The sequence below is a fragment of the Sander lucioperca genome, chromosome 15, assembly GCF_008315115.2.
Source record: "Sander lucioperca isolate FBNREF2018 chromosome 15, SLUC_FBN_1.2, whole genome shotgun sequence".
Lineage (NCBI taxonomy): Eukaryota > Metazoa > Chordata > Actinopteri > Perciformes > Percidae > Sander > Sander lucioperca.
In genome coordinates, this window is record NC_050187.1 from 23947610 (window position 1) to 23965820 (window position 18211).

General features: G+C 40.3%; 1 protein-coding gene across 41 annotated transcripts in view; it reads left to right on the forward strand.

The window, feature by feature from the left end:
- Nucleotides 1-18211, forward strand: part of LOC116055816 (ankyrin-3-like) — a 135125-nt gene that overhangs the window by 75437 nt on the left and 41477 nt on the right. For 31 of the 41 annotated variants that reach the window (XM_035992329.1, XM_035992337.1, XM_035992339.1 and 28 more), the window contains exons 7-22: nt 474-497; nt 2221-2319; nt 3887-3985; nt 5030-5128; nt 5720-5917; nt 6810-6908; nt 7070-7168; nt 7288-7386; nt 7488-7685; nt 10206-10307; nt 12872-12970; nt 15062-15259; nt 15491-15589; nt 16415-16513; nt 17009-17107; nt 17245-17340. In XM_035992329.1, coding sequence (XP_035848222.1) covers nt 474-497; nt 2221-2319; nt 3887-3985; nt 5030-5128; nt 5720-5917; nt 6810-6908; nt 7070-7168; nt 7288-7386; nt 7488-7685; nt 10206-10307; nt 12872-12970; nt 15062-15259; nt 15491-15589; nt 16415-16513; nt 17009-17107; nt 17245-17340 — 1806 coding nt within the window. The remainder of the gene's footprint in view (nt 1-473; nt 498-2220; nt 2320-3886; nt 3986-5029; nt 5129-5719; nt 5918-6809; nt 6909-7069; nt 7169-7287; nt 7387-7487; nt 7686-10205; nt 10308-12871; nt 12971-15061; nt 15260-15490; nt 15590-16414; nt 16514-17008; nt 17108-17244; nt 17341-18211) is intronic. The other 10 variants (XM_031307862.2, XM_035992325.1, XM_035992331.1 and 7 more) reach the window with 5 other exon arrangements.

The following is an 18211-nucleotide window of genomic DNA, read 5'->3' on the forward strand; positions in this document are numbered from 1 at the left end:
GACACTGATGCAGCCAGACTCAGGTGCTGGATCTTCAGTTGGCTGGTTTGTTTTTTTTTTTGATTCTTTGATTCTTTTATTGTTTAATTGTTTCTTTGATTATTGATACCTTTGGTTTTCTATATCAGAGTTCTCTTTTTGCTCCTTTTTCTCTTATTTTTTCTTGGTTGAATTTGCTTTTGATGTTCTTTTTTGGCAGAAAGGGGAAAGAAGCAGACGTACATTTTTTATGTATATTTAATCACATTGGACAGGAAAACAGTCACTGTATAGAGGATTTTAGTTTGAGAATATTTTTCTCAAATTTAAAATCGTATCTATCTTGATCGTAAATAACAACAGAACTTTGTTGCCATATATTTTTCTATATCTATATATCCTTCTCCTCTTTCTCTGCTCTTCATGTCAGTGGAGGCCCTTTTCTGTTTTTTGCTCACTAACTGCTCGTTCTTTCCTCTCTTGGCTGACTTTAGATGATGGTGAATAGAACAACAGAGGTACACCTCTACTCTGTACATTACCTAGTCTCTCCATCGCAGCTCATAAAAACTCTGAAAAACCAACCAACCAAACACTTCAGTGCCCCTGACTTGATGCAATAGTGTTTCTGCAGCCCTTTGTCACTTTCCCTTTCCCATTGTAACTCAGTCTCATCTTCCTCTCCATCCCTTCATTCATGTAGTGGATATCTCTAGTCATAGATAAAGTCAGAGTAATAGCATGTTTCACTAATACTGATTTAGTACATCCTGAGGCTGGAGGCTTGGGTGTCAAGGTTTTCCTTGATTCTAATGGTTTCATGGTGTCCAAAGCTTCGGCTGTTATTTTTGGAAAATTCATTGTGACTGTTGACAAAATGTTGACCTAATGTGTCCTATCAAGAGTCCTTCCATGAAACTGATTAACATGATAACCAGTGTTAGCATGAAAAGTGGTTATCATTCATTGATTCATTGAAAAGCAGTGTTTTTTCCATAACCTGCATGGCAACCAAATCCCCATAAAGCTGTAAAGAAACCCAGCCTTCTAGCAACAGACAGCTAGCCTAATTAGTTCCCTACTACTACAACTACTACTACTATTGATTGTAGTACTTCTAATCCTCAACCCTTGCACCTAAAGCATTTTGCATGGGACCAAAGCAACAAGCTACCTCAACACTGCTTCTATGGTAACAAGGGCCCCTTCGTCACACCAAAGTCAGGTGACCACCTCCTGTGTGTGCCTGTTTTGGTTGGCATTGTTTCTGGCTTTGGCAGGCTGGTCACTTACAGTATCTGGTATGATTCATCCAAAATTGGTTTTGTTGATCTGAGGCTCCTGCATCGTGGTAAACAGATTGGAAGATAGTCATTACAGATTTTTCTCCACAGATTGACTATATAAAGACAGATTTTTGTGGTTAATTTTAATTTTTGGTTACCTCACTTTCCTAATATGATTTTAAGTATAAAAATATATTTTGAAATTATCCATAGTCGTAAGTGTTTTTGGTCGGGATTTTTGAGGCACCAGATATCAGCAGAGGGGATACACATGTCTGAGACACCTGCTCTCTGTTGGATTATTGGTTATTTGAAATTGGGTTTCCAGTGATTGGATAGCTTAATGTGAGATTCATTCACTCATTGGACAGATTGTTTCCAGTGTCCTTCTGTTGCTTTGACAGCTGCTGCTCACTAAGCCAGGGATTTTTGCTGGGAACTTACTTTCATTTAAGATGTTAATAAATGGACATTATGTTCATTTGCAGGACAATTTTTACACACTCAAAGTATCAGGAGGTTGTAAATGAGATGATATCGATTACCAGTAAATAACATCTGTCAAAACTGGAGTTGTATGTTACCACTCAGGCTTATATAGTTTAAATTTACTTTTCCCAGTGTGATGAGTTGTATTTCAATATCATGAAAGCACATAGAAGCCCATATGGTATACTGAATCTAAAACCCTTCTCGTTGTCAGCATACCATTTGTCCCATGTTTGATGCTTCGATAAAAGGACTTCCTCTGCCAATGTGAGGAAAGTCAGGTGTTAGTGTAACTGTGTGTAGTAGAGTGTGTCCTCGTCTGTACGTCAACCATAGGCCTGTGTAAAGGCTGCTATAAAGCTCCAGGTATGTACTGTACATGTGTGGCGTATTGCATAGTTTGTAATGTAATGTGTGTGCTTGTCTGTTTGCATGTGTGTGTTGTACGCCTTTCTGCAATCCTCAGAGTGGTTTCACCCCCCTCCACATTGCGGCTCACTATGGCAACATTAACGTGGCCACGCTTCTGCTGAACAGAGGAGCTGCTGTGGACTTCATGGCTCGGGTGAGTTTATTCTGCCCTCTGCTGTTTGGGAGGGATATTACCCACATTCAATGTAAACAAGAGTGGAGGTGTAGATAGTACAGTATAATGCTAAATAATGCTCAACACAATAATCCTACACAGCTGCGAAACAGTGGTTTGGTTTAGCCTGTCAAATACAGGGGGATATTTAGAGACATTGCTCCTTAAGAGGGAAGGGCTTTTTTAATTGGACAAGTTAACCCTGAGAGGGTTAAATGAGGAAGTAGACTCTGCATTGGATTATATTTGGATTCTGGATTATATAAAGAAATTTGTTCAAGGATGGATGTGTTGAATCAATCTCAGATTGGTTTTGGAATTAATTCAGCATTATTCATAAATGTAATGACATGGAAGAGATTTGAGTATAATGAAAGAGGTTGAAAGAGTACAGAATTTGCTGCTTTGTATTAAAAAAATGAGATGATGTATCTATGGTAATCTATAAATCACGTGATTGACTAATGAACTGTATATAACCGTTAGACAGCACCCTGTTGAAAGCAAGATAGTTAAAAATGTTTAGTGAGGGGCGACCTCTAGCTCACCCAGTAAGAGCGTGGAGTGTGCCCCATGTAGGCTGAGTCCTTTGCAGCTGCCCGGGTTCAAATCCGACCTGTGGCCCTTTGCTGCGTGTCATCCCCCATTTCTCTCCCACCTTTCCTGTCTATCCACTGTCACTCTGAAATAAAGGGAAAAAAAGGCCTAAAAAAAAAAAAAAGAAAGAAAAAAAAAAGTTTAGTGAATAAAGCATGGGGTACCCTAGAGGAGTTTTTTTAATTCGGATGGACTTGGAGCTCACTCCCATCGGTCTGCAGCTCACTGTTTGTGCATTCTTAAAGTTACACATTGTAAACAATGCCAGCTAGCAAGAGGCATCATTATCAGTTATTTTAAGTGGGCAATGGCAAACAAATCCCTGTATGTCCTTTAGATGAAATACACAGCAGTATAATTGTTAAACTAGCTGATATGCCACTCAGTGTTCATAATAGGTGCATCACTTTACAAGGCTGCACTCTTACTTAAAGAAATGTTTTGACATAATAAGAGTGGAATTACTATTTATCTTACTGTGATATTTACAATGTAATGCAAGAGTGAGTTCCATTGTGTGGTTTTGTTTCCACATTAGACATTAGCTAACCAACAGTGGCCTGTAATTATATCAGCTAGTGTGTGAAGAAGTGCTGGTGTTTGTGCTGCTGTTTGACACTGATTACAGGTTAGGTCTAAAGAGCCATGTTACAGCAGTGGAGATAGATTAGATAAACAAGGGATTGGACTTGATAATAAAAGACTATGCACCCATAATAAGGAGAGTGCAGGGTTTATATTAGAAATAGAAATAAGAGCAGGTATTTACAATATACAAGATTACATGTTATATATATATTTATTATATATATTTAATGAATGAATTAAATTTATTTAATTATAATTGTAGACTTTTTTTAATTCCAGTTCATCATTTAGTGTAATTAACTAACAATTGCATCTAATTTGACAGCAGAATCATGACACCAGTTTCCTCTTTGTTGTTTAGAATGACATCACACCGCTTCATGTGGCTTCAAAAAGGGGCAACAGCAACATGGTCAAGTTGTTGCTGGACAGAGGGTCCAAAATTGATGCAAAGACCAAGGTGAGACTGTGGACCCAATTCTCCTCCCAAAACTGTAAGACATTCAAAAACACATGAGGCTGATTGATGTAGTTTGTTGGATGCCGATAGACCTAATTTTCCACCCTGGTTGCTTTGGTTTTTGTATTAAAAAAAAAAAACAGCTGAAGTTTATCAGGCAGACCTTTCCATCTTCCACACACATGTGAAAATGCTGCCTTTTCCTCAGTATGCATAGGTGTCCTGATCACTAGTCTCCCATGCCATGCCAGACCTTCCTCCACAGCGCTGCAAAGGGGGGTCTGGCGAGTCCACACAGCATTCCGGGATGGGAGAAAAACGTGCTCTGGTTTATTGGCATTTCTTTAAACCAATCACAATCGTCTTGGATAGTGCTAAGCGGTTAACCATAGTCCAAGTATGAATTTCCCCATTGTGGGATTAATAAAGGATTTTGAATCTTGAATCTTCAAAGTGTTAGAGGCTGAAGAGTTGCAAATGTCTGCATGCTCTCTCTTCAAGCAGACAAGTTTACATACCAACAGATTATTATGAAATCATGCCGGCTAAACACAAACATCTGTCCAGAGTTTAAAATTCCAACACAAAGAAAGCCTAAGGTAACGGATATCCGCACTAAATGAGTGAAATCCGGCGGAAGTTCCGTCGGCAACGGAGCAATCCTGGAAGTGGAACGTTGTGGATATAGACTACCTGATCACTTAAATGTAAAGTTTGTGGTGGAAAAAACTCATACAGTAGGTCTGTTGTGTTCGTTTCCTCATCCGGATTTGACCTTTTCATCTTTTCAGTGTCAGTATCTCTACTTTGTTAGAGTTATAGTTATTATTGTGGAACCAAACTTAATTTTAAATATGGAACAAGTCTTAAAATGAAAAGGTTTTATAAACTAAACTAATAAAATCAAATATGCAAAGTATATTCTTTACTCATTTTGCTGAGAACCATATGCAGTTTTAAACAAATTGTAGAAAAGACAGGGATGAGGATTTTTTGTGTCTCCTGTCATTTATGAACACCTTTGCTGTCTTTCTTCTTTTTTAGGATGGTCTGACACCTCTTCACTGTGGGGCGAGAAGCGGTCACGAGCAGGTGGTAGAAATCCTACTAGACCGAGGAGCTCCTTTCCTGTCCAAGACCAAGGTAGCTACTGGGAAGATCAATTCAGGAGACGCTGCTTAGCTCAGAATAGGAAAGGTCACATACATTGTGTTTCACTGACTGTTATGGAATACAATAGAATAGATCACATTTCACTTGAAATAGGGTAGACATTGTTTATAACATTGTAATACATAAGTGTTTTATTAACTAGCTATCCTAAGCCCATATAGCTATTTGAAATCTGTTAACCAATCAGATAGCAGGTTTGTTGTTGTTGCTGTAGTGTTGTCGCATTGTCTCCATAACGTGTGTGCGACCTCTCCAGAAAACAGCCTGTCTCCGCTGCGTAGCCCTACAGTTTGACCACGCTGGACGATCAGTGTAACACAATAGACATTGTTGTAATGTCCTCGTTATAACAATGCTTCCGTAACCTTCTCAGCAACTTCCTTCACAGTCTTTCTGTGCAGCGCCTGGCCACGCCCTAACTTACTGTGTCCATCTGTCCATCTGTCCATCTGTCTATGTGTCCGTCTGCGTGTGTGTTTGTCTCTCTTTGTCTCGCTCTCTGTCTGCCTCTCTCTTTCTCTCCCCCTCTCTCTGGCTTTCCCTCTCTCCCCCTCACTGTAGAACGGGCTATCACCGCTTCACATGGCCACCCAGGGGGACCACCTGAACTGCGTCCAGCTCCTGCTCCAGCACGACGTGCCGGTGGACGACGTCACCAACGACTACCTGACGGCGCTGCACGTTGCTGCCCACTGTGGTCACTACAAGGTGGCCAAGCTCATCGTGGACAAGAAGGCTAACCCGAACGCCAAGGCTCTGGTAGGGATAAAGGGGTGGACAAAGTATTGGACAAAAATTGGACAAAAGCATAAACATATCATATATTATATAACTTTATTTACCAGGAGAGCAGGTCCAGGAGTGTTCTTAGCAGACAGCAGCAGCAAAAAAAACATAGATCACAAATTAAATACATCAAATATAAAGAGAATAATAAAGGGTCCAAGAGTTAATCAGAGTGATACTATTTAAAGGGAGATACTACAAGATACATACTGTACACACTAGTCTAATAGTGATATTGTCAGTTGCTAATTGCCAAAAGACACTAGTTTTGTGTTGATGTTTAATGTTACATTACATTCAGTGTGTCCTACAAAATGTTTTGCCTTTAAAAAAGAAGGGCCCCTTCATAAAGACTAGAGGAATAATGATTGAAATTTATAGAAGAAATCTGCAAAGAAAATGCTATTTTACAATTGCATTGTGCGGTTTTGTGTTATGGAGGAACTTGCTGCACTGATGAGTTGGGGAATGAGATACTAAGGGGTACAACGTTCTCCAGAAAGTGACAAAAAAAATGATACATAAAGCAGAAGAGAAGAAAAACAGAGAACTGGGATTGATGAATTCTGAAGTGTAGATTTGAAACTGACGCTGATGGAAAAAAAGGGATTTTTCTGTCAGGATTTAAGAAGAAGTAGAGGAATTGCGAGAGAAAAGGTTTCCTGTCACCCTTGTGGTTTGCCACTGACATTTTCTATACCACCTCTTTACTTCCTGGCAGATCATTTGCTTCCTCTTATCAGCCAAATAATAGCAGTCACAGATCGATGTCTTACGACTGTGGAGTTCCCTTACTCTCTTACGTTGATGATACTAGAGTGTGGGCTTTACACTGAGTTTTTGTTTTCTTTCTTTCTGTGTGCAGAATGGTTTCACTCCACTTCACATTGCCTGCAAGAAGAACAGAGTCAAAGTAATGGAGCTGTTGCTAAAACATGGAGCGTCTATCCAGGCTGTCACTGAGGTACGGAGCACTCTTTTCTGCTTGACTGTACCTTTTAACACTGACACCAGAAGTGGTTTCATTAAACTGCACTGACTTTTAACTATTCTGAGCTCTACCATATTATACATTGTGACTTGCTTTAATAGTGCTTGTCTTTGTTTGGACTTGTTTGTCTGCAGTCTGGCCTGACGCCTATCCATGTGGCAGCCTTCATGGGCCATGAGAACATAGTCAATGCACTGACACACCACGGAGCATCACCCAATACGACCAATGTAGTGAGTGAATAATGTATAATGCACTAGTACATCAAATACAAATTTCTGTTCAGTGTTTAAATCCCACATCACTGTAATTGAAAAGCTCCCATTGACAACCGTTTCTGTGTGCCTTCCAGCGAGGAGAGACATCTCTCCACATGGCAGCCAGAGCAGGCCAGGCAGACGTAGTCCGATACCTGCTCAAGAACGGAGCCAAGGTGGAGACCAAGTCCAAGGTTAGAACACTGACCCCCATTATCAATCACTGTGCCTGGGAGAAGAAAAAAAGAACAATGATAAAATACTGGGCCAAAAGTCACTTTCTCCTTCTCCCCAGGATGACCAGACAGCGTTGCACATCTCCAGTCGTCTGGGGAAAGTCGACATAGTCCAACAGCTGCTGCAGTGCGGCGCCTCTGCCAACGCTGCCACCACCTCAGGCTACACCCCCCTTCACCTGGCTGCCCGCGAAGGACACCAAGATGTTGCTGCCATGCTGCTGGAGAATGGAGCCTCACTCTCCTCCTCGACTAAGGTGGGTCTGATGGAGGATCTTATTTCAGTGCATGAATTCATGGAGTTCAATGTCTCTATTTCTTCCACAAACACATATCTGAAGAACCAAGCATCACAGAACAAACTATCTTCATTATTTCAGTACCATGTATTTCCACTAGTGGGCACCAGTTTCTAATAGTAACTTTATTGTATAGCACCTTCAAAAACAAAAATTTACACAGTGCTTTGACAGTGGAAATAAAGGACAGACAAATCAATACACATATATACACATCAAATCAACACACAAACCCATAAATACACAACACTGTAATAGTGAAAAAGGAAAGATGGGGCAGCTCTAAAGGACAGAATGACAATGAGAAAGACAATAAAAAGATGGCATCACATAAAAGCAACTCTATAAAAGTGTGTTTTAAGGACTGATTTAAAAGAAGTCACTGATTCAGCAAGTCCTAGCTCCTCGAGCAGGTCGTTCCAAAGCCGAGGCGCTCAAATGCACGATCACCTCTGGTTTTTAACCTCGACCTTAGAACGGTTAGAAGAGCCCCGCCCGAGGATCTAAGACAGGCTTGTATGAGGTCAGCATTTCAGTGATATAATCAGGGGCTGGACCCTGACGAGCTTTCAAAGTAATCAGTAAAATCTTAAAATCAATTCTAAAACGGACCAGGAGCCAGTTAAGTAAAGCTAGGATAGGAGTGATGTGATGCTGTCTGTTAAAACTGGTGAGAAGCCTGGCTGCTGAGTTCTGAACCAGCTGGAGGACAGTGATTTGTAGTTGATGTCAGTTAAAAGAGAGTTGCAATAGTCTAGGGGAGTATGAATATGAGGGCGTGGACTACTTTTTCAAGGTCGTGCTGTGACAGTATGTTTTTGATTTTGGAGATGGTTCTGATATGGAGGAAGCAGGACTGAACAACTTTATTGATATGTGGGATATCAATAAAGTAATAATAGCATCCACGGTGCTTGCCTTATCATGCTTATTAGTCAGAGTTTGTTGTTGCTGAATATATTCTTTCATCACAACAAAATTACTCATAGTCCCAAGTTATAAGACCAATAACCTGTGGCTATGACCAGCCTCTAAGGCTCAAGCACGTTAAGTTTTGTCACATAGACGAGTCACGTGCATTTTACAGTGTTCACATTTAGGTCATTGGGAGTATAAGTGTTGGCCCAGTAATTTAAGACAATACTTTTTACCTCAGGAGGGTCGATCATAGACGGATGATGTCAATTTTGTGTGGTGGTGGTTTCACATATGACTAATTGCACGGATCAAGGTCAAAAAGAGATTTAGAATAGACTTTATGGAATTGGTTGGTGCATGTGTGTGATTGTATTTAATCCTGGGGGCTGTCTTTGAAGGTGGCCTCTGTCAGTGAAACAGATTAATGAAGGGTAAACCCCATGGTGCCAGTGCTCTCTCTCTCTCTCTCTCTCTGTCTCTCTCTCTCACACACAAGCAGCATCTTTGGGGACATCACCTGAGTCAGCTGTTCAACGAAATGATGTCACATGAATTTGGGAACAGAGGAATTGTGGGATGGAAACCATGAATTGACCCATATGTGATGTTTATGAAACAAATGTAACGTTAAAGTGCCTACATTTTAAAAGATTTAAAACTAACCTCTCTATCCAGGAACCTGTCTTATCTAAAATGACATTTTACTGTATAAACTGTATGAATACTAACCAATCACACAAATGAGGTCATGTGTTTCAGAGCGTGGAATGGGAATCTGTTAGAGTCCCACATTTCTCAGGAAAATATGACCTAATGTCTTTAAATATCTTCACATACACACAGGAAGGAAGCCAAGATTAACATGGTCACATAATACAACAGCCATTTATAGATCTGGAATACATGAGGAAATAAGGGCCATTAGCTTAGTTTCTCAGGGTATCACATACATTGTTGTTATAACTAAATTAGTCAAGGAGAAAATACTCCTTTAAAGGTCATCATAAGTTTTAATTAGGTGAACGTATTAGTTAAAAATCTATTTGAACTTAAAAACTTCACAATGTTGAACTTCTACAACAGATATTTTAGTTTGACAATGCATTTGAACGATAAGGTCATGTGTCAAATGTCTCCAAAGAAAAAACCTTCATGTAAAAACCTTGTAGCTAACAGACATTTTAATTTTGGGATGAAACAGTCTATTTTGAATGAACTAAATGGGCCTTGAATGGGTTGAAAAACATCACATTTTGTCAGTTTGAGTAAAAACTAAATATTTGTTACAGTAAGTTCATGTTTCAGTTGTTCTGCTACAGACACATTACGTGTACAAGTCGTTTATTTCATAAGTTTTTAAGTAGAAATGGATACCGAACTTAATCATTCAGATGAGTTATGTGAGAAACTATGTTGTTATGAAGAAGCGCTTGATCCCAGGCCAGTGAGGACTGACCTAAAACAACGCAAACATTCACTTCCTGTTTAAATACCTGTCTCTATTCCTCTTTCTATCCTCTCCATCTTTCATTTTGTTGATGTATTTTATTTTGTGTTCAGCAGAAAGGATTCAGTCCCCTGCACGTGGCAGCAAAGTACGGCAAGATGGAGGTGGCCAGCCTCCTCCTACAGAAGAGAGCTGAGCCTGATGCTGCTGGAAAGGTGAGATGACTAACACAACACACTCAATCCTAATCTTGACAACAACATTTTAGGGTGTTTACAGATGTGTTGCTGCTGTAAAACATGAGCTGTCTAAAGAGGGAGGGCCTGGCACAGGAATGACTCCACATATTGTGCAGGAGATGACTCCTACACAAAGCAAAGAAAAATGAAGGCAACAGGGGTATAAACTCAAAATGTCTACATAGTTGTTACAAACAACCCACAACAAGGTGTGTTGAGATCAGAGCCATTGTTTTCAGATAATGCTTCAAAACTCCTGCGAAATATAAATAGGAAGTGCTCGAAAAACAGCCAATAGGATTATTAACAGCTGTATGTAGAATACAACCTTATATAACAAAGCACAACACATCAAGAAAGCATACATATGTAGCTGTTGAGTTATTCTAAAGCTTTGTAAGATAATTTGTGAATTAGTCAACTTTTCTGGTGAGATCTGGCCAACAAATGTCCAAATTCAGGAAGTCATTCAGATGCTGTGACCATTTATCATTCATCTTTCTGATGCCTGCCCTTATCCAACCTGTCTCTTAGAGAGTAAGCAGTTGTATTGTATTTTCCAAGCTGCAGTGTGACACAGGGGTGATGGTGGGGGAGGTTGCATGAAGGAGCGGCAGGTTTAGGACTGTTCCCAGGATAACACAGCCAACAGATGCTTGTCCTGTTACAAAAACCTTGTGGGTAGATTTTCTTGTATTCCCCTGATGATGCACTCATTCCACCTCCACATGTACCCTTGTACAAACGCATTTGTATACACACACACACACACACACACACACATGCACGCACGCACGCACGCACCCACACACACACACACACACACACACACACACACACACACATATTGACACACTTACTTAGGACAGGCCTACAGGCACTGATTATTGTGTTAGCTAGTTGTGTGTGTGTGTGTGTGTGTGTGTCTGTGTCACCATCTGAGAACGTTTAACATAATGGCAGTCAGGTATGGTAATGAGGCTTCCACACTGCTGGGTGGTGTCATGCTAAAATCAGTCCCATTGTAATACTAAAGTACTAAAATAGACTAAACACAAAGCAAAATCAGGCCTTTATTGCAGTCTAATTACACACATTTTCTATAGAGATTAGAAGAAAGACAATAGTTTATGTGATTTCCTCACATTTTGACCAAAAATATCATTCTTACACCTCTCCAGGACAATTGTTACAACACATCACAACAGCTCATGAGAGTATCAGGATATATTCTGCTCACTTTTCTGAGTAAATTCAAGTGTTTGTTAGATACGTGGAACATTTCAGTGACTCAGTGAGCATCGTGGGATAGATGTTGTTTACTGTGTGCATGGAATACTTTGGGTGTAGCTCAGAGTGCACACACACAAGCATTGTATTTTAGTGTCCTAAAACATGTCTGGCAGGGATCTTTCAATCAAAACAATAACAACATTTTGCTACTTCTGCTGCTGCTAGCACTCTAATACTGCTACTCATCCTTCTAGTGCTAAAATGTGACTAATTCATTGTTGCCTCATCGCTGTCCAATGAAAATAATCTATCTCCAATTTTGGTGCTTTCAAAAAATTGCTTATAAAATAAAGGACTAAAGGGGAACCACCGATTTTCCACATCAAAGTCTGTTTACAGGTCTCGAGGAGTACTACTTTATGTGTGAAAAAAGTTGTATGAAGCCTTTTGTGACTCCAGAAGGAGCTGTGCAAAGTCTGATAAATTGCCTCAATCAGTCGGTTAGATCTGAAGACTACAAGTTTGAAAATGAAAAGAATGTGGGTGTGTGTAGTTAGAAAGAAGTGAGCTTACCAGACCTCTTTAACCCGCTCCTCATCTCTGCTTAAAGCTAGCAGCTCAGGGCTACATTAGCCGCTAGCAAAGCATAGCAAACTGGAATATCTGACTGAACTGTCAGCAGTTGAGTCAGATATTCCAGTTTCCGAATTGACAAGGAAGAAGAATGTGTGGAATAAAAAAGATGATAGCTCTGATTCTGCTGCATTGATTCTCACCCTTTTGACTCTGGGCACATCCAATAGTTTTAAACTTCAACAGAGTACCCGCCTTCAAGGAAGTTAACACTTGTCAATGGAGAGTGGCCAGACTCTGTACAAATGAAATGTACGAGAGTCTGGTAGGACCAGACTAGTCTGACAGTGTAGAAGAAGTGCAATGCAAAATCAGTAGCTCTGTACTGTAGAGTACCCTTTTAAGTGTTCCTTTATGGGTTGAGGACATTTGAAGCTAAATAAACCATTTAAAAAACAATTGGAGCAAAGTTGACATTTTGGAGATACATTTCATAGGCCAGTGAAGACATGCTCCTCCTAGCTTCTTCCAGATTTCAGCATGAAGTTATTGCTCTAAACTGTCTCCTGCACTAACTATCTTCCATCAGTTTGATGTCCATGTCCTATCATGTCTTTACATTCAGTTGGTTGTGTGTGTTTAGTGATCTAACCTGGTGTTGTGTTGCGTGTGTGTGTGTGTGTGTGTGTGTGTGTGTGTGTGTGTGTGTGTGTGTGTGTGTGTGTGTGTTTTAGAGTGGGCTAACTCCACTGCATGTAGCCGCTCACTACGATAATCAGAGAGTAGCACTGCTGCTGCTGGATCAGGGAGCTTCCCCACACTCTGCCGCCAAGGTATCCACACAAACGTGCATAAACACAAATACTACAATTAATTTGCCTAGCATGTGCCATCTCAGACCATTAACAATGTGCTGTATGTAATGTATGAGGATCTAAATCTCACCCATTTTCTCTCATTCCATCTTGTCTAGTCTTTGACGTTGTGAGTGAATATGTGGCTTTTTCACAGCTCTGCAAGTCTGTCTTTATAATCACTCGACTAGCCAGAATTTAGCTCATACAGTCAGCATATTGGGCTCGGTGGTTTTATGGATGTTATATTTTCATATTTCTCATAAAACAAAACTTAAGAGTACATGTGAATGGGCTGGTGATGTGTTATACATGTTGTAAATTACTTCAGAGTATGTCACTATTTCAAACCACCCACTCTTGTGAGGTCGGTTTAAGAGCTATAAATTCTGTGTTCCCAAAAAAAAGCTATTTAGTTACTGCTCTTGTTGAAATGTCTGACAGACACAAACATGCATGGTCGGTGACATATGGTCAAGTTGTGGTTGGTATCCTGCTAGGCTTTGATAGTCTGTCAAAACCACAGAACAAGTATGAGCAGAATGGCAGAACTGCCAACCAAAATATGGCAGGATATGGCTGCACTGTCAACTGACATTCAAGATATTGAATGTCTCCTGCAAGAGGAGACAAACGTTTTTAAAGCTAATTTATCCTTGCTCTATGTCTTCCCAGTTCTGTCTTTCCCTTCTCACTGGCTCAGTATCCTGCTAGCTCTCTCTCTCACTTAATCTGTATCTGTCTATTTATTCCTTCCTCCCTCCCACACTCTTAGTCTTTCCTCCTTGCCTCCCTTTCTCTCAGTTTCTCCCCTATAAATTGTGTTTAATATGGCCGGGTGCTAAAGTGGGTGTGCTTGGTCTAATTTAAGGACTTTTGGAAAGGGATCAATCTCTGTTCACTAGAGAAGCTGTCTTGAAGCGTTTGCACACACAAATGCGAGATGACAGAGTTGTGGCAGAAAACATGGTGCATGCGTCATATGCATGTAGTGAAGACAGGAGAATGTGAAATTGTGATTTAGACACGTTAAATAAGTCTTGCTATAAACAGTCTAAAAATGAGGACAGTTTGGTAATAATGTATGACTTCAGTTTGAAGTTTCTGAGCTCAACTTTACAAAACACAGTAACAGTGGTGATTCTAGAAATATTTGTGACTTTTCCCTTTTCCCTCACTTCCCTCGTCCTTTTACTCACTCTCATTTAAACTAAAATCACCCGTCCCCGCTGTGGACCTCAAGGCTGCCCAGAGAGTTGAATAAAGCCCACCCATAGCTCACACTACCACCAGTCAGGTCCCTAACAGGGGGAATGTATTTATGCCATTTTTAGTTTAATGCTGTCTTGTAGGTCCTCTCCATGGTGACCAAATTGAGGAATGTCAGAATAGTGACTATTTTCCTTTTCAGCTGCTCCCCTGTCTGTTCATATTGTATCTGTGTCTGAGGGGAACCTTTTGTCTGAGGTCTCATTTACAAGCTCTTCAAGGAGTGGCAGACAAACTGTTTATAGCACTTCAGCCCTTATTATTGTTTGTAAATTGTTGTGTTCAATTTGGTCATGTTTTAAGTTACATCTCTGCATCATGACTGTTCTGTATTGATGCCACTTTATCACTCTGTATTACTTCTGTGGTTGCAGTAATGTTGAACTACTCTTACTGAACTGCTGAAACTTCTGACTTTTTTTTATAGAAGCTTATCATTTTGTTTTGTGTCAGAGTCTTGATTCAGGATTGGGTCCTTTTAGTGCAGACAAAATAGTTTTATGCCCTGTTATAATATCAGATTTGGTGTATGTAATAAAAAAAAAAGACTAACCATAGTGGCCATCCTACATCCTTGTCTATACTTAAGTCTAAAATGTATGAAGTGAATTCCATTTTGATTCAGAATGGAATAAAATACATTATAGAAGATTAGATTAAGATTACCTATATAAATCGTCCCTGTTTTACTCAACACTGAGCAAAACAAGCCAATTCTGAGTAAAATGAAATAGATACACCAATGTAGAAGAAGAGCTCAATCCAACCTCCTAACCCCTGCATCACTTTTACCTGCCTCAGAATGGCTATACGCCACTCCACATCGCTGCCAAAAAGAACCAAATGGACATTGGGACCACATTGCTGGAGTACGGCGCCGACACCAATGCAGTGACCCGGCAAGGCATCAGCCCCATTCACCTGGCAGCGCAGGAGGGCAGCGTGGACCTGGTGTCACTGCTGCTGACCAAGAACGCTAATGTCAACATGTGCAATAAGGTGAAATCAGTGATGGAGCTACAGTATGTTCGGTTACTAAAAGAGTTCATTCATTCACATGTACTGTGCACACACACACACACACACACACACACACACACACACACACATGTGCACTGTCAACCACTAGTTTCCAGCATCCTGTTCCCTCAGTTTCAGTCTTATCACGTGCTCCCACGTTAGTAAATGTATTTGTGTTCACACGTGTTTGGGTGTGTCCTTTCCTTACAGAGCGGACTTACACCACTCCACTTAGCAGCTCAGGAGGACAAGGTCAATGTTGCAGAAGTCCTTCTTAACCATGGGGCTGATGTCAACCCACAAACAAAGGTAAAGCTTTCTCATATAGCATACAGATAAGGGTCTTTAAATCTCTTTTTGCAGTTAAGGTTTGATGCATAACCATTCATTTACATGCATCATTGACTTATCTGTATATGCTTGTCTTTTCCTGTATAGTTTCAGTGTATTCATGGCAGCAGAAATATACACTCCTACTCTCTCGGGCACACATACACACACCTTTGTCTGCAAGCATCTCAGGTGCTACATAAATAAAGGATTGATACCTGAGTAGAAGGTGTTCATGTCTTTATGGATGAACCACACGCTGCAGCAAACACACACACATGCACATGAGCACGTACATGCTCTAATATTCATTCGCACTCTGTCAGTTACATTCACTTACACACAACACACACGGGCCCCATAACAGGGTGCTCACGTTCACTGAGACACATCTGCAGTAGCTGAAGGTTGGACTAACACAAGGTTATGTAGTAGTGTGTGTGTGTGTGTGTGTGTGTGTGTGTGTGTGTGTGTGTGTGTGTGTGTGTGTGTGTGTGTGTGTGTGTGTGCGTGTGCGTGCGTGTGTGTGTGTGTGTGTGTGTGTGTGCTGACAGGACAGTTGTTTACAGATATTCACTCACTGATCTCCTCCATTACCATTATGCACTGTACTCATAAGTCAAAGAGGACATGAAATATGATGCTGTTTCAAAGTTATATTTACAATCAGAGATAGCATGCTAAGAAGACAATGCAAATTAATTGTTTCCATGTTAACCACGAGATTTCAGTCAGCATCCGTAACTATATTTTCCTCCTCTTTTCATCTCCTCACCCTTTTATGTCTGTCTTTCCTTCTTGCAGATGGGTTACACTCCACTGCACGTGGCTTGTCACTATGGTAATGCAAAGATGGTAAACTTTCTGCTGCAGAACCATGCTAGAGTCAATGGCAAAACCAAGGTAAAAAAGCACATGTTCACCCACACTAAACACACATGCACAGTCTTGTATTACTGTTTTTGTGTAGATTTTCCTTTATATCCAACTTTATTCATACAATTTTAAAGAGCCCCTATTTTGCTCATTTTCAGCATGAAATTTGTACTCTTGGGGTCTCCTAGAAAAGCTTTACATGCTTTGATGTTCAAAAAACATATTATATTTCTCAGCTGGCCCACTCTTGTGATTGGTCAACTAAATTCAAACAAGCCACCAATGATATCTTTAATTAAGGAATTTCAAACAGGAATGTGGGCAAGCTGTTTTTAAGCAGAAAAAGTGCTGTCTGTGGGAGAAAGGGCTCCATTTTGAGTGCAATGTGTTTTGTGTACTTTATGCATCTATTACATACACAAATAAACTAATATCACACTAAAAGGCCAAAAAAGCACAACAGGGGCTCTTTAATATTTCCTCTCTTTGCCTGTCTCTGTCTCTGTCTCTGTCTCTGTCTAGAACGGGTACACTCCTCTACACCAAGCAGCTCAGCAGGGCCACACCCACATCATCAACCTGCTGCTTCAGCACGGGGCCTCAGCCAACGAGCTCACCATGGTCAGTGCACAAACACACTTGCCAGACACACTCACACACACTCCAACAGAGCTGAAGCGTGATGAAATACTGAATGCTCTTCTGTGTTTTCTGTGCGCCTCCTGTGAATAACTTCCTGTTGCTCTGTCACTTGTCAGAATGGGAACACTGCCCTATCCATCGCCCGTCGTCTTGGATACATCTCTGTGGTGGACACTCTGAGGCCCATGACAGATGAAAACCTGACCACCATGGTGAGACACCGTGTTCCTGTCAATAGCATCTCATATAAGATAAAATAAACCTGTATTAATCCCCAGAGGGGATGGTTAAATGCGCACAATCTCTATTACATCAGCAATACATTTCAAGCTAATTTAAATCCTGAAAGTCATGAATATGTTCTATAATTTAGAAATAGGTTGAATACAAGAGCCCAGCCAAAACAATAAATGTATGTGACATTGAGAAAATGTGAATGCTTATCATTGAAAAGTTGTATTTCATCTTTTGGGATTTTTTTAGAGAATATGAAACAGTATAAAATCATTTTAAAAGTGAGAATTCAGCATGCTCAGTTTTGCATGTTTTAGCATGTTAACAAATCTCATTCAAAAGTAGTAAAGTTTTTTTAATTGATTTCCTATTTTCCAGGCAGCAATTTGTTTTTTATAAATTCTATTAACTGTAAAAAACAATCAACTTGAAACTAGCTTGAGAAAAGTTATAAATTTCACTGACCACTAAAAAGCATCGCAATTAGGAGCTACAAGTCAAGTAATGATTAAAAACAATGTGAGATAAATGGTAAAGTTTTGGTTGACATTGCATTACGAGGGCTGCTGTTTGCTATAAACTTGAGATATGCTTTAGACAATAGTCGGAAGTATTTGTCGCTATTGGACTAAAACATGTAAAATCACACATGTTCCTTATTGAGCAGCTGTGTTAAACTGAATTGTGTGACCAACTCCTCTCCCAATTTAAAACGTGGCATCAGCCAGCAGCATACTGTAAGTGGAGTCAGTGTGTGAATCCTGCAAAACAGCCAGCAAGTCAGTGAGTCACAGTGTGAAGTTGCCCTGATTAAGAGAGAGAGAGAAGAGGGCTTAGATTGGAGCTTAA